At 39.2% G+C, this 15,410-nt stretch overlaps 1 protein-coding gene across 1 annotated transcript in view; it reads left to right on the top strand.

Moving 5' to 3' along the window:
* The window catches only part of LOC127435314 (IQ motif and SEC7 domain-containing protein 3-like), a 151,054-nt gene that overhangs the window by 93,429 nt on the left and 42,215 nt on the right, over nt 1-15,410 (top strand). Inside the window, exons 7-8 of the mRNA XM_051688705.1 lie at nt 4,646-4,785; nt 11,213-11,338. Of these exons, the coding sequence (XP_051544665.1) occupies nt 4,646-4,785; nt 11,213-11,338 (266 nt within the window). The remainder of the gene's footprint in view (nt 1-4,645; nt 4,786-11,212; nt 11,339-15,410) is intronic.

Below are 15,410 nucleotides of genomic sequence, written 5' to 3'. Positions count from 1 at the left end.
CCTTGATGCCTTCCAAATTTTTCGAGCACAGGATGAAAAGAAAGCTATCAATTTTTCATCTAATAATAAGGAACCCTATAATCAACTGTTCACAATGGATGAATTCACACGAGCTATAAACAGAGCACATGATACGGCAGTTGGACCAGATGATGTACACTATCAGTTTTTATAAAATTTGCCTCACATTATCCTGTCTCTACTTTTAAAACTTTTTAACTCTATTTGGATATCAGGGAATATTCCACTCTCTTGAAAAGAAGCGATAATCATTCCCAACCCAAAAACAGGAAAAGATCATAATGACCCCAACAATTACTGCCCAATAGTCCTGACAAGTTGCTTATGCAAAACCATGGAGAGAATGGTTAATGAATGTCTAGTATGGATCCTGGAATCGCAACATCTCATAAGTAAAGTTCAGTGTGGCTTTAGAAATGGGAGAAGTACTGTAGATCACCTCATCAGCCTTGAAAGCTACGTACGAGATGCTTTCATCAGAAAAGAACATGCAGTGGCTGTTGAACTTGGAGAAAGCTTATGACACCACTTGGAAGTTCAGTATTTTAAAGGATTTATATAAACTTGGTTAGAGGACACTTACCCATTTTTATTGCTAATTTTCTATCAGACAGACATTTTAAAGTCAGAGTAGGTAATACCCTATCTGACCCTCATAAACAAGAGCTAGGAGTACCACAAGGAAGAATTTTATCAGTTACCCTTTTTAGTATCAAAATCAATGGCATTGCAAAAGCCATCGGGTCAGGTATCCATTGCAGTCTTTAAGTTGATGACATCGGTATTTGCTACAGAAATAAATCCATGAATAACACTGAACAGAAAATCCAGCTGACAATTAACAGAATGCAGTCCTGGTCAGTATCAAATGGTTTTAAGTTTTCAAAGACTAAAACTGTTTGTGTACATTTTTGCCAGCTACACTCTCTTCATCTTGACCCAGAGATATTCATGGATGGTGAACACATCAGAGTTGTTAAGGAAACCAAATTCCTTGGAGTAACTCTTGACAGTAAACTAAATTTTATCCCTCACATTAAGATTTTAAAAGATAAATGTCTTAAAGCCTTGAACATTTTAAAGGTTTTAGCTAAAACAAAATGGGGTGCAGAAAGTTCAGTTCTTTTAAATCTCTACAGAGCACTAATTCGATCACGCCTGGATTATGGAAGTATAGTGTGTGGATCAGCCATATATCTGACTCTTGGACACAATACATCATCAAGGCATACATCTGGCTTTAGGGGCGTTTGGGACATCGCCAATTCAAAGTTTGCATGTAGAAGCAAATTAACTTTCTCTGGAGAACAGACACCTCAAACTAGCCCTACAGTATACAACAAAGCTGAAGACCAACAAAGAAAACCCAGCCTACCATCCTGTTTTCTCAACCCCTTTGTCAAGCCTATACGAACAAAAACCAAGACATATCCATCCTTTTGGACTGTGGATCAAACCACATTTACTAAATCTCAAAGTAGATCTGAGCATACTGGATCAGACACACTTCAGTACAATTCCCCCCTGGAACTTTAAAAAACCAAAAATAATCTTAGACTTAACAAGAAACAAAAAATCTGAAACCCACCCAAATTACTTTCAACAACAACTCCTTTTTATTAGAGAAATATTTCCATCCCTATATATACAGATGGATCAAAATCTGAGGATCATGTATCATCTGCATTTGTGATCAAGCATAAAAAAAAAGGAAAATCCATCCCCAATCACAGCTACATTTTTACAGCTGAGTCAAACGCTATCGTCTTAGCACTGGACTTCATAAAGACTATGCAGCAGAGAAACTTTCTGATAATTTCAGATTCAAAATCATGTCTTCAGGCAATGCCATCTTTAAATAATGATCACCCAATGCTTGAAAAGATTCTATGCAAGCTGCTGGATTTGGAGGCCCAAAATTTCAATATCTGCTTCTGCTGGGTACCTGGACACTGTGGAATCCCAGGAAATGAGGAAGCAGACACTGCTGCAAAAGAGGCCTTATCAGCATATTTCAAAAAGTGTCCAATACCTCCCACTGACCTGACCTAAAACCCATAATAAATTCATATATTAAAAACAAATGGCAAACTAAGTGGGATCAATGCACCATGAACAAACTCCATGAAATCAGCCCTATTGTTGGCAAAAGAAGTTCCTCTCTGATTTCAAATCGCTGGGACCAGATCATCTACACCCGCTGTCGAATAGGTCACTCCAGGATGACACACAAGTTTATAATATTGAGAGAAGATTCACCAACATGTACCTTCTGCCAGAATCCATTATCCCTGAAACATGTTTTATTAGACTGTACTGGTCTTAACCCCATGAGAAACCTTTTTTATTCAGTCAGCACTCTGGAAGAAATTTTTAACAAAGTCAAACTGAACGCAATTTTAGAGTTTTTAGGAAAAATAGATTTTAAAAACCTTTTATAGAATTCCTTACACATTTCTCACCATGGAAATAGCCATAGAAGCTGGCATGGCGTTAAAAACAAACAAACAAACAAACAAACAAACAAACAAACTGCCCATGTACATGACCACAGTGGTTGTTTCCAAGTCTCTGCCCAGGTACACGACCACGGAGGTCGCTCCTGAGACTCTGCTCATGTTCACGACCACTGAGATCATTTCCCAGTCATCCTGGACTCTTAGCTTTGAGCCTGCCACAGCTCCACCTTCTACGGCTTTGCCCCTTGAGCCTGCCATGGCTCCGCCATTCCACGGCTCTGCCCCTCGAGCCTGCCACGGCTCCGCCTTCCACGGCTTCGCCTCTCGAGCCTCCCATGGCTCCACCTTCCACGGCTTTGCCCCTCGAGCCTCCCACAGCTCCGCCTGCCATGGCTTCCCCCCTTGAGCCTCCCATGGCTCCGTCTGCCATGGCTTCGCCCCCCAAGCCTACTACAGCTCCGCCTTCCATAGCTCCACCCTCAGAGTCCTCCACGGCTCCAGTCTCTAGTCTGTGGCCTCCCAGGCCTCCTGACCCTATCTCGACCCTGTGGTCACCACCCAGGCCTCCTGACCCTGTTTCAGCCCTGTGGCCACTAATCAGGCCTCCTGATCCAATCCCTACCCTGAGGTGGTCTTCTGGATCTCCTGGCCGTCCGTCTGATACACTCTGGTCTCCTGGGTCTTCTGGCCATCCACCTGATATACTCTGGTCTCCTGGGTCTTCTGGCCATCCACCTGATATACTCTGGTCTCCTGGGTCTTCTGGCCATCCACCTGATATACTCTGGTCTCCTGGGTCTTCTGGCCATCCGCCTGATATACTCTGGTCTCCTGGGTCTTCTGGCCATCCACCTGATCTGCTCTGGTCTTCTGAGTCTCCTGGCCATCTGCCTGATATACTCTGATCTCCTGGGTCTTCTGGCCATCCACCTGATCTGCTCTGGTCTTCTGAGTCTCCTGGCCATACGCCTGATCTGCTCTGGTCTTCTGGGTCTCCTGACCGTTTGCCTGATCTGCTCTGGTCTCCTGGCCATCCGCCTGATCTGCTCTGGCCTTCTAGGTCTCCTGGCCATCCACCTGATCTGTTCTGGTCTCCTTGGTCTCTCAGCTGTCTGCCTGATCTGCTCTGGTCTCCCTGGTCTCATGGCTGTGTGCCTGATCTGCTCTGGTCTCCTGGCCTTCTGCCTGTCCTGCTCTGGTATCCTTGGTCTCTGGCTCCATCTTGGCCCTGCCTCCCTGACTAGACTTCCTTGGGCATCAGGAGCCATGCATTGGGGGGGGGGGTTCTGTCATGATTCACTGTTGTTCACCTTGTGTTTCTCCCTTGTCATCTATTCCTCCCGAACTACACTTCCCATAATTCCCTGCCCTTATCACTGCCAGCTGTCCTTGATTGTCTTCACCTGTCTTTCATTTACTCATTACCCATTGTGTATATAATGCCCTGTTGTTTGCTGGTACTTTGTCAGTTTTTATATGTTTTGACCTCCTGTTCATGGACCCATTCCTATCGTAGATGGTTTCTCTGTTCCTATGTTTTTCCCATCGTGGATGTTTCTTTTGTTCCTGTGTTTACCCTGTTAATCTGTACTTTGTTTACTTTATTAAATACTATTTCGCTGCACCTAGATCCAGCTCTCGTGACTTCCTTCCAATACATTAAAATTATGATATTTCTCAGCAAATGTTGATATACATATTAAGAATTGGGAGGGAATCAAATATATTGACAAACCTGTATCAGTCTATCACTAATCTGAATATTGAGGAAGGGGTGTTTAAGGTGATTTTGGCCATGAGAAAATCCCTTGAAAAATACTCTCCAAACTTGTCAAATATTATTTTACTGTCTGCATCCATCATCTCTCAAAAGGATGGAGTGTGCATTCACAATCAAGCTTGTGTACTTGCAAATGAATGTTAAAATGGCTGTTGATATGTGTTTCAATGGGTACAAATTGAGTAAGAACAAAGTCACTGCGATGGAATTAGATGCATTTACATGTTCATTTGTTTTGGGTGTAAAGCTGTTGCACAATGGAGGGATCATCTAAAAGTTATAAGGATGGACTTTCTGACCAGTTTAATATATACACTATATACAGTATTTATTGCTATGAATTTATTCCATTCCATGTTTTCTGTGCTTCTCATTATTTATTCAGGGGTTGATGATGGTGCTGATATTCCACGGGACATGGTGGTGGGAATCTACGAGCGGATTCAACTGAGAGAGCTACACTCAAATGAAGACCACGTCACTTATGTCACAAAGGTGGAGCAAAGCATTGTAGGAATGAAATCAGTGAGTCAAACCCTTTTTTGGAGCTCTTCTATATATAAAAGTTATATTTTTTTTTACTGCATCCTCTCAAAATATGTAATTATTGAATTGTCACAATTATTACAAGGAAACTGCAGTTTGTTGACACTAGTGGTGCAAAAATTACACACTTTACCTTTAGATTAAAAAGAATATTATATTAAATGGTATTATTAGTCAACCGTCATTAACAACCATACTGGCTAACTCAACAACATGACCTGTGTTACACTACACATGATTACACTTACAATTTCCTCTTTTTATCAGGACTTACAGTTCATAAACAGTAAGCTCTTTGGAGATTATATATAAGACCCTGTGACCATCTTGATATATAAATAACCTTAGATCTTCACTACATCTCTAAAAGGCTCACCCTCACTCACACACACATAAGCATGTGCATTCATGCAGTGGAGTAATATAATAATTCACTGGGCTCGTGGTGATCCAGTGTGACTCATGCCTGTGGCATTACTGCCATTCATTACAGCAACAGCAGCAGTAAATAACCTTGTAGCCAATTCATTCACCTCACCTCCTAATTACCACACACTACTACCACTGTTTCCAACCAGTACATCATACCATACACATTTACTTTGTACATCTAGGACTGCTATATTATTTTCGTGTTTGTTTGTTTTTTATTTTTTTTAATATTCTTTATGTACACTGGTAACGTCCGGGACATCTCGTATTTTTGCCGAAATGATGGCGAGTGGCTTGATGGTGACTTTTGAACCCATAGTGAAGCACTCAAAATGCTCAAGTGTCCTATATCCGAGTGTCAAATGAAGCAAAAAAATTATTTTAAAATCGAAAAACAACAAAAGTTCAAGACATCCACATTAATCTATTTTAATTAAAAACTTTGTTTTCAGTTTTGTAATGCTATCGTTTTCCAAATTATGTGGCAACAGAATTTTCAGTGAAGGAAAAAGCCATTCTTGTGTGGTTAGGAGGCGTTAACTTGCCGAAATTAATGCATTTTTAAACTTAAAATGTATTAGTGTGGTGGAAGTGGCCTAACAGTAGCTAATGTTGCTTATGGTCCATTTACATCATGTCTGAAATTATTTGTACACTCATAAAGCCTAAAAAATATATATGTGTGGCTTTGTTGTTATGTGCATCAAATATTAATAAAAAATAAATAATTCATTCATTAATTCACCTCTAAGTTTTTGCAAAATGTTTAAGGACTAAGAAAGTGCTCCATGTAACAGTGGCTATAATAAAATGGCATATTAATCAGAAATATGTGTTCACTACCTTTAACTGTTGAGGCCACTGCCATTTTGGTTCTTTTTACATGACGTCACAACCGTCAAGTCAGAACTTTGATAGAGTTCAGAGTTTGCGAAGGTGTGAAAGCTTTTTTACAAGTCAAAAATTCGTAATTACAGTAATTTTGAGATGATGTGAATGCACCATTAGCCTTCAAAAACTCTCTGGGAAGATTGCCCTGATTCTTTTTTCCATGGTAACATCTACTTCTCTGATTCGTGGATCTCACTTAAAGATTATGGGTAGTGTAGTTATTTACTGGAAATTTGGCAATTAAAATGTGATTTTGTAAAAATTAAGTTGACTTGTGTCTTTTTACAGACACATATCTCATCACTTAACAACATCAGAGATCATGGTAGATCTTTCTTGAAATGTTTTTAAGTTTTCACTAGAAATTGATTCCTTTATGGAGATTTCGAATGGTATTTTTAGAACTTGCAGAACCAGACTGTTGTGCTCTATTCACCACCATTACACAAACATAAAATTGGTAAATCTCATATAAATACTCATTTGGTCATTATGATCTGATTCTTAGTCCATGACATTCATGTGTTTTCTTCCCATTGCTGTAATTAATGACAATATAGGTAGCTAATGGACCAATCTCAGTCTAACTCAAGGACAAGAGCAAATGCATAAAAATTATTTTATTAGTGGAAATGATACTCAACAAATTACTATCAACCTTTACTTTGTATTTTGCTTTGTATCTTGCTTTGTATCATTGCTACCATGTACTAGCTTACTAAAGTTATTGTGTGATTTACTGTTAACTATGTGTCAAATGAATTCTAGTTGATAAAACCCCTGGGTAAAATGAACGAAGACTGATTCCTATCTGTCAACACTAGCTCAAAGATAATAAGGTTTAAGTTTTGGAACATTATTCTCTTGGGTCATTTAAACATCCTGTCTCTCTGTTTTATCAGTATTTTATCAGTTTTTATCTCAGTCTATCTCTCTTTCTCTCTCTCTGTCACATACTTAGATTAATGAGAAAACCTGCTGTTGTCATAAAAAGCATTTTAATGCAGGCCCGGCTATACAGGGGGGCCAGGCTCACCCAATCTTGAGCTTGGCCCACTTTGGCAACCACACCCCCATCCACCCCTCCAACTGTTCGACCTACCTGGATGGTCCTATTGCCCACCTTAGAGCTGGAGCTGGGCCAGTTTTAATGTCTTTAAAATGGTTTTATTCTCATATTGTCTAGCATAGGACAGTGCCTTAATCCAGAAATGGATGCAGTGATGCAGTTTGTGCGTGGTAAGATTAAGTGATCAGCTGGAATAATAAGTTTGCATAACAGTCATAAATGGTGTAACTCTATATCTTTCCAAGAGTTTTAAATCAGGGATGATTGTATAATTGGGAAACGGTATCATGATGTGTGTGCTTTGTGTGTCCCCATGACTGATAAACAAAATTACTGGTGAAAATGTTCACAAAGGATTTTTTGATTTTGACATGATAACGAAGAAAAGATGAAAAAGATGCATCATAAAGGAGATCAAACAGTTTTAATAACTGTTGGCGAAAATATGATGCGAAAAAAGATTGCAAGATATTAACAGTGCACTAGCAGTGTTTGTTTATTCGCTTATTTATTTAAAGAAAAATAACTCTAGAAAGAATGGAGTAACTTCTAAAAAGTATTATAGTAGTAATACACATCAGTATATTCATAATATGCTATTATTGCTGGTGCTCAGATTTTCAAGACAGTTTTGTCATGTTGTTTTATCTTATATATTAAATACAGTATATTCATCTTTAATATGTTTAATACATGTTTAAATAATTGTAAGTAGTTAATACAATGTTTAAATATTTGGTTAAAATTTGGTCCTTTACATCAGAATGGTTGTCACAAGATTTGCAGTGAGTCAGGACCCAAACACAGAGTTAAAAAACAAAAGGATTTGTTTATACAAAAATAAACCAAACCAAACAAATCTACCCCACAGGGGAAAAACACAATCCAGGCTTGGAGCCCACTGAAGCAGGGCTAGGGCAGACGAGCTGGGTACAGGCTGACTGGAACCGACTAGGAACAGGGACACGAACAACACTGACATGAACATGAAAAAAGACACACTGACACTGGCACACAAAAGGAGACTAAAATAGGGAAGGAAATCAAACAGGTTAATTGGCAGGGCAGGTGTAACAAATTAACTAATAATGAGCAAACAACGAGGCGGGTTATGGCGCAAGACTGAGAGACATGTGGCAATACAGAAACAAACAAAGCCATGTGCTCTCACAAGACACAGACACCCGAATGGCATGAGCGCATATCACCAAGACAACAGGCAACATGCGCTCATGCCAACTGACAGATAAGATGAGAGAATGCACGGCAACGCTAACAAAGCAATGCCATGCACTCTCACACTAGACAAAGCCTGTGCATACATTGTGAGGCAAACACCACACGATGCACCAACAGGTGACAAAATGAGACAGGACACCTGTGCTAGAGTTCAGCCACACATAAACCCAACACCTCAGACCGAAGTGACCGAACCTCAGCACAATGTGAAGAGAGCTCACGATCCGGGCACGCAGTGCAACGTGAGCGCAACGCAAAGTGCATCTGTGGAGAGACAGACATAAACGATTGACGTGAGTGCATGCCGCCAAGATGACCTAAGCTCAATGCACTCCCGCCAATAACAGACAGAACATGGAGCATGCGTTTCCGGATCCCAACTCCACTGGTCTTTGGCCGCTGGGAGTTGGACAGGATCTGATTGGTCACTGGTGACCACTGGACAGGGGTCAAGGGACTGGACTGTGGCCACTGGGAGTCGGACAGGATTAGACTGGTCACTGGCGACCGCTGGCAGAGACTGGGGAATGGCCTCCGTGAGCGCTGGCAGAGACTGAGGAATGGCCTCCATGGCCGTGGACGCTGACAGCGGCAGGGGAATGGCCTCCATGGCCATGGACGCTGGCAGCAGCAGGGGAACGGCCTCTGTAGCCATGGACGCTGGCTGGCAGCGACTGTGGAATTGGTGCCCTTCTCCTCCTCCTCTGCTTCCGAATGGTGAGAAGCACTGCTGCAGTAATGGAGGTGAGAGAAAATGGCCACATCCAGTAGCGCAAATGCGGAAAGAAAGACGGCAAGCGTTTGCGTGAGCTTTTTCAGAAGGAAAATATACTCTTTCTTGAATATACTCTTTTAGTACCTGCAGACTTAGGCTGCTGAAGCGCCCAGGGGAAGCACAGCACTCAATCATGCGAGGGTGACCACTGATATGCGGCATAAAAATCCAGCAGCATAGCAAGAGGTGAGAGGACGAACACACACACACACATGCATTCGGCTCTGAAGAAAAAATCTGTTCCACGGGATATGGTGGTGGGAATCTACGAGCGGATTCAACTGAGAGAGCTACATTTGAATGAAGACCACGTCACTTATGTCACAAAGGTGGAGCAAAGCATTGTAGGAATGAAATCAGTGAGTCAAACCCTTTTTTGGAGTTCTTCTTTATAACTTTTATAAAACAAATTCACCTTCTCAGCAGAACGAATGACACACTGCAGTCTGCTTTTGACCTTGGCAGTGGTAGCAGCATACCAGATGGTGATGGAGGAGGTGAGGATCGACTCAATGATGGAGGTGTAAAAGTGCACCATCATTGTCTTCTTCAGCTGCCGCAGGAAGTACATCCTCTGCTGTGCTTTTTTAATTTGAGAGCTGATGTCCAGCTCCCACTTGAGGTCCTGGGAGATTATGGTTCCCTGGAAGCGGAAGGACTCCACAGTGTCAACTGGAGAGTTACACAAGATGATGGGGGTGGGTGGGCCTGGGTTCTTTCTGAAATCTACAACCATCTCCACTGTCTTCACTGCATTGAGCTCCAAGTTGTTCTGACTACACCAGGTCGCCAGATGATCAATCTCCCACCTGTAGGCGGACTCATCCCCACTAGAGATGAGCCCAATGAGGGTGGTGTCATCCGCAAACTTCAGGAGTTAGACAGACTGGTGACTGGAGGTGCAGCTGTTAGTGTACAGGGAGAAAAGTAGAGGGAAAAGAACACAACCTTGAGGGGAACCAGTGCTGATGGTCTGGGAGTCAGAGACTGAGGTGATTTGGGTAGTTTCTGGGAGGTTGCTAAGCTGTTCGGGTTGGTTGGTAGGTGGTTGCTAAGGTGTAATGGTTGGTTGCTAGGTGTTCCGAATGTCTTGGGCTGTTGATAGGTGGTTTCTAATGTGTTCTGGTTGGTTGCTAGGTGGTTGCTAAGGTGTTCTGAGTAGTTGCTAGGTGGTTGCTTAGGTTCTGGTTGGTTGCTTGGTGGTTGCCAGGTGGTTACTAATGTGCTGTGGTTAGTTTCTAGTTGGTTGCTAAGGTTCTGGTTGGTTGCTAGGTGGTTGCTAAGGTGTTATGGATTGTTACTAGGTGGTTACTAAGGTGTATTTGTTGTTTGCTAGGTGACTCCTTAGGTTCTGGTTGGTTGCTAGGTGGTTGCTGAGGATCTGGGTGGTTGCTAGGTGGTTCCTAAGGTGTTCTGGTTGGCTGCTAAAGACTTCTGTTTGTTTGCTATATGGTTGCTTAGGTTCTGGTTGGTTGCTATATGGTTGCTAATGTTATGGGTGGTTGCTAGGTGGTTACTAACATGTTTTGGTTGTTTGCTTGTTGGTTGCTAAGTTTCTTGGTGGTTGCTTAGGTGTTCAGGTGGTTGCTAAGGTATTCTGGTTGGTTGCTAAGGTTCTGGGTAGTTGCTTGTCCATTGACTCTACTAAAAGAGTATCACAAAGAAGTTATATTGGGAATGAGTCAAACGTGTTCATATTCACTCGCGGTCAGAAGAGTATACTCACAAAGGCAACGCGGTCCACCAAGCGTGAGCTGATCCAGAACACACAAAAACAAAGTATACCTGGGTCTTAAGTCTTTTCAAAGATATCTAACTAAATTTAGTGAGGTTTATGCTTAAAACACGAATTTGCTCTTTGGCAAAATGTAAGCACCAATTACAAATTAAGGAATTAAACTAGATATTACTTTAGGCCTATTTCTGACCCAGTTGAGGTCATTTTAGCAGTATCTTTTTGCTCTTTTTAAATAAAATCCTTTCAATCTGTCAATCTCTAGGTTCTGTCAGTGCCACACAGGAGACTGGTGTGCTGCAGTCGGCTGTTTGAAGTGACTGACATCAACAAAGCCCAAAAGCAAGCAGCTCACCAGAGAGAGGTCTTCCTCTTCAACGACCTACTTGTGGTAACAACAAATCACATTTAATTAGTTTGGAATCTCTCTTTACTTTGTCTTTTTGTAATTTTATTTTTCTTTACTGGAGTTGTTTGTTGAATCCAATAGAGTGTGATGTTAGCATGTTGCTGAGCTAATGATAGGTGCACCCTCTGACGGTCTCTTGAAGGGACGTGCAAAGTTGCCCAAGCAATTGCCCCTTTGCCCTCCTAGGCGAGCAAGACGACGATTTTATGTGCAGCGTCAATGCAATTTCTATATGATGAATAGTACAACACTGTCTGCGTGATTTTTAACAATTTTGTATTGTTGGTTTATGTAAATTTTACATGCGCTAGAAGGCCGTCTTCGGCTGTTGTGTTGCATTTCTGTTTTGTAGGGCAGCGGATCAGGAGCGACAGGGGAGAGGTAGAGGGAGAGGGGTTCTAAGCGGGTCCTTTTTCTGCCACTCAAAAGGTGTATTCTAGAGTACCGGCACCAGTCGAGCACTGCTCATAAACCTCCTTTATTTCAATAACTTTGGTGCTTAAAAAGGGAAATTTTCAAGTGCTGTGAATGTCACTATAGCTCATAAAAACCTGTAATTTTCACAATTGTCCATTGTTGCACCTGGTACATGTACTACATCCTCTACAATGTGACATTTAAGATTATCTCAGGTGTGTTTTTATGTTTCTAACACAGTGGTTTTGCTGCAATTTCTCTGTCAAACTAGAAATCGTAACAACTAATTCTCTGCTTTTGGTGTTTTTGAGTTGTTGCCCACAGTATGAATGCAAATATGAGGTCAACAATTAAATCCTCACTCCCCCTACTGCTCACATAATTTAGTCAAAGCCACAAAGAACAGCCCATGAAATTAATCAAAGACTAAATGTCTATTATAATTAATGCAGGCATTAGGCTGACTGGAAAGCTATCACAGTGATGCCCTAAACTATTCTAATAATTACAAGCATTCATGTTAATCTGACCATAAAAAGGGAAGAGTAAACTTCAGGATGCTTTTTCCCCATCTCAATCAGGCAAAATTCAGAAAAATACAGATGATGTTTGTGAAGGTTCATTGTGCTTGAAATAGAAAACTGGGAAATATAAAAGGAGGTTTATAAATTCCAAATATTTAGTCATTATGAGGAAATCACACATTATTAAGTTATTTTGCTGATATTGATTCTCATACTGCTTTGCTAAATTTGCTTAGAGAGTTTTGATATTAATTGTGTAGTTGATGATTATTATTGTTCTTCAAAAAGACCTCCTGCCTCTTTAGATTTCAGAATTAAATATAGATACAGTTTCATGGCATTGTGAGTAAACCAGCAAGGCAAGTGTGATAAATAGACTCGCAACATAACACTAATCTGTTCGGCCTTCTCTTCCTCACGTGCACTTACATGCATACTTGCTTACAATTTATTTGAGAATAGACTACTCGACACATTTACCAAAGTTATTGTAAGAAAAAATTTAAAAATTAAAATTAACAAATATATATATATATATATATATATATATATATATATATATATATATATATATATATATATATATATATTATTTTTCATGGCAAATGTAAAGTTACCAATAACTACAAACTACCATTTGGATTCAAAATAGCTAGACTATGTGATTTGTTTTTATTAATTTTTTTGTACTTGCTTAATTTAGTTGAATTAATTTAGCTGTTTATTTGATGTTTATTGTTATAAGCAATATAGGGTTTAAAACTATATAAAGACATGGTTAGTGTTAATAGTTAATAGTAATAAATTTAAAATGTCTAATTACTTCTGTAAATTGTAATCTGATTACTGATTATGTCATCAAAGAAGTAATCACATTACTAATTACTTTTCTTTTAAGTTACTTTCTAAAATAATTTACAGAAATGTTCTTATTTTTCCACTTAAATTCAAAATAATGTCTATATTTCCTCATTCATTTTCATTGTCCCATCAGCTGCCACAAAAAACAAACAAACATATGAACATATGTCATGTTTTAAATGTATTAAACATAAATAATATAGAAATGTGTCTAACCTACATAATATACTGAATTGAGAAATTGACTTAATATGTATTGATATTTTAATTAGGTTTGCTATTTTTGTAACCCATGTCCAGTGTTGTTTAATCTCATTACTAAGTAATTGGCTACTGAAATTAAATTACTTTTAAAGTCAAAAGTAGTGTAATGCATTACAATTTAAATTATTTTAATCAGATTACAGTTACTGACTTTCTTTTAAGTCAATTCTCAATTTAGTACAATACATAGGTTAGACCAGTGTTTCCCAACCTTTTTTCTGCCACGGCAAACTTTTTACGACTAAAAAATTCTACAGCACACCACTATCCCACATAGATAACCATTATTAATATTTTTCTGTCCATCTTAGTAGCGTGTTTACTTGTAATGTTTGAAATTCGGCCATACAAAAAAACAAAAAACAAAAAAAAAAGTCACATAGGTAGGCTGCGCTGTGTGAGGTCACAGGTGGCAAGAGCACTAAATAGGTAATGAAAAAAACAACAAATTTGCTTTTTTTCTAATTTGTAGATTTGTTCTTGCAATGCCACAACAAATTACAGGGATGCAAACTCATGAGGGGCGAAAAAGGTAAGAACGAACTGGTCCACGATCATTTTTTCTGGGGATATTTTTTTTTTTAAATAATAAGCTAAAAGCACCAATTACAATTACAATTGTGCAAAATAAAGAGTATTTTGGTGAGGCTTGCTTCTGTTTCACAAATTTATTAACTGTTAACTGTTATCTTATTAACTGATTAGTTCAGTGACACCTTCTGGAAATGTCACTAGGCGGCGACATATGAGCATCTTATGTGTGATGAGTGAGTCAGTGAATCATTTTGAGTCATTCATGACCGAAATCTACCAAGAGACTTTATAGTGTTTAAGCATTAAAAGAACAAAGCAGATCTATAGTCTTCCTTCAGTCTGAGCATTATTTTTCATCCAAAAAGACAACAATAATAGTCTAATAATAGTGAGTTTCAATATCATCCTTACCTTCTCCTTTATTAAAACTTGCATGGCTACAAATCTACTGACTTCAGTATAAGAATTATAAACACAAAGCAGATCTATGGTATCATTTTCCTACAGTAGCCTATTTAAACTGCTGAGCATAGCTTTTATCAGAAAAGACCACAATAATAACAAATAATAATAATTTTGAGTTTCAATAATGTTCTTTTGTCATTGTAAAGCGCATTTGACATAAGTTGAGTCGAGGCGTCAACGCTCCATTCAACGCCAGCGTCAAGCGCCGCATTGCCCTCCACATGACAAGAGTTGCTGAAAGCGTCACAGAGGGGTGATTTTATGAGTTTGCCAAATAAAAAAGCAGGAGGTGTGCACAATAAACATTGAAAACATGTATTTGGAAGAGAGAAAAAAGGTTTGCAGTTGCTTTGATAGTAGAAAGTAATAAAAGGACTCGTTTATGTTTAGGTCTAAGTGTTTTCTTGGTGAATTTAAATTAGTTCAGTAACTGGGGTCTCTGATATTCGTAAACAATAAGGTAATATTTAATTAAAAGAAATTATGAGACATTCAATGTCTCTTCACAAATCTGGACAGTTTTTAAATATTTCTTGTTGCTTAGTACTCTCAAAGACATTATTGGTGAAGCAAAAATATGTGTGTAAAAAAACACTTTGGTGTAAAGTGGCGTCACTTCATAGACGTGAGTCATGTGAAAGACCCTTAACGCGTATAAATATCAGTCACTTTTACACATTAATCATTGCTCTTCAGAATCACAAAAGTGACCGATTATGGTTTCAAATGGCAAATTTCTCCAAAAGGTGAGAAGTTTGGATCCCTGAAAAATAATAATAATTATTTTTTCATGCATTTATTTATTTTGTGGAATTTTATAATTTTCCACGGCACACCTGATGATCTTTCACGGCACACTAGTGGTCGGGAAACACTGGGTTAGACACATTTCTAAAATATTATTTATGTTGAATACATTTAAAACATGACATGCTGTATGCTCGTATGTTTGTTTGTTTTTGTGACAGCTGATGGGACAATGAAAATAA

Source organism: Myxocyprinus asiaticus, chromosome 45 (genome assembly GCF_019703515.2).
Source record: "Myxocyprinus asiaticus isolate MX2 ecotype Aquarium Trade chromosome 45, UBuf_Myxa_2, whole genome shotgun sequence".
Taxonomy (NCBI): Eukaryota; Metazoa; Chordata; class Actinopteri; order Cypriniformes; family Catostomidae; genus Myxocyprinus; species Myxocyprinus asiaticus.
This window is presented reverse-complemented; position numbering and strand designations above follow the sequence as displayed.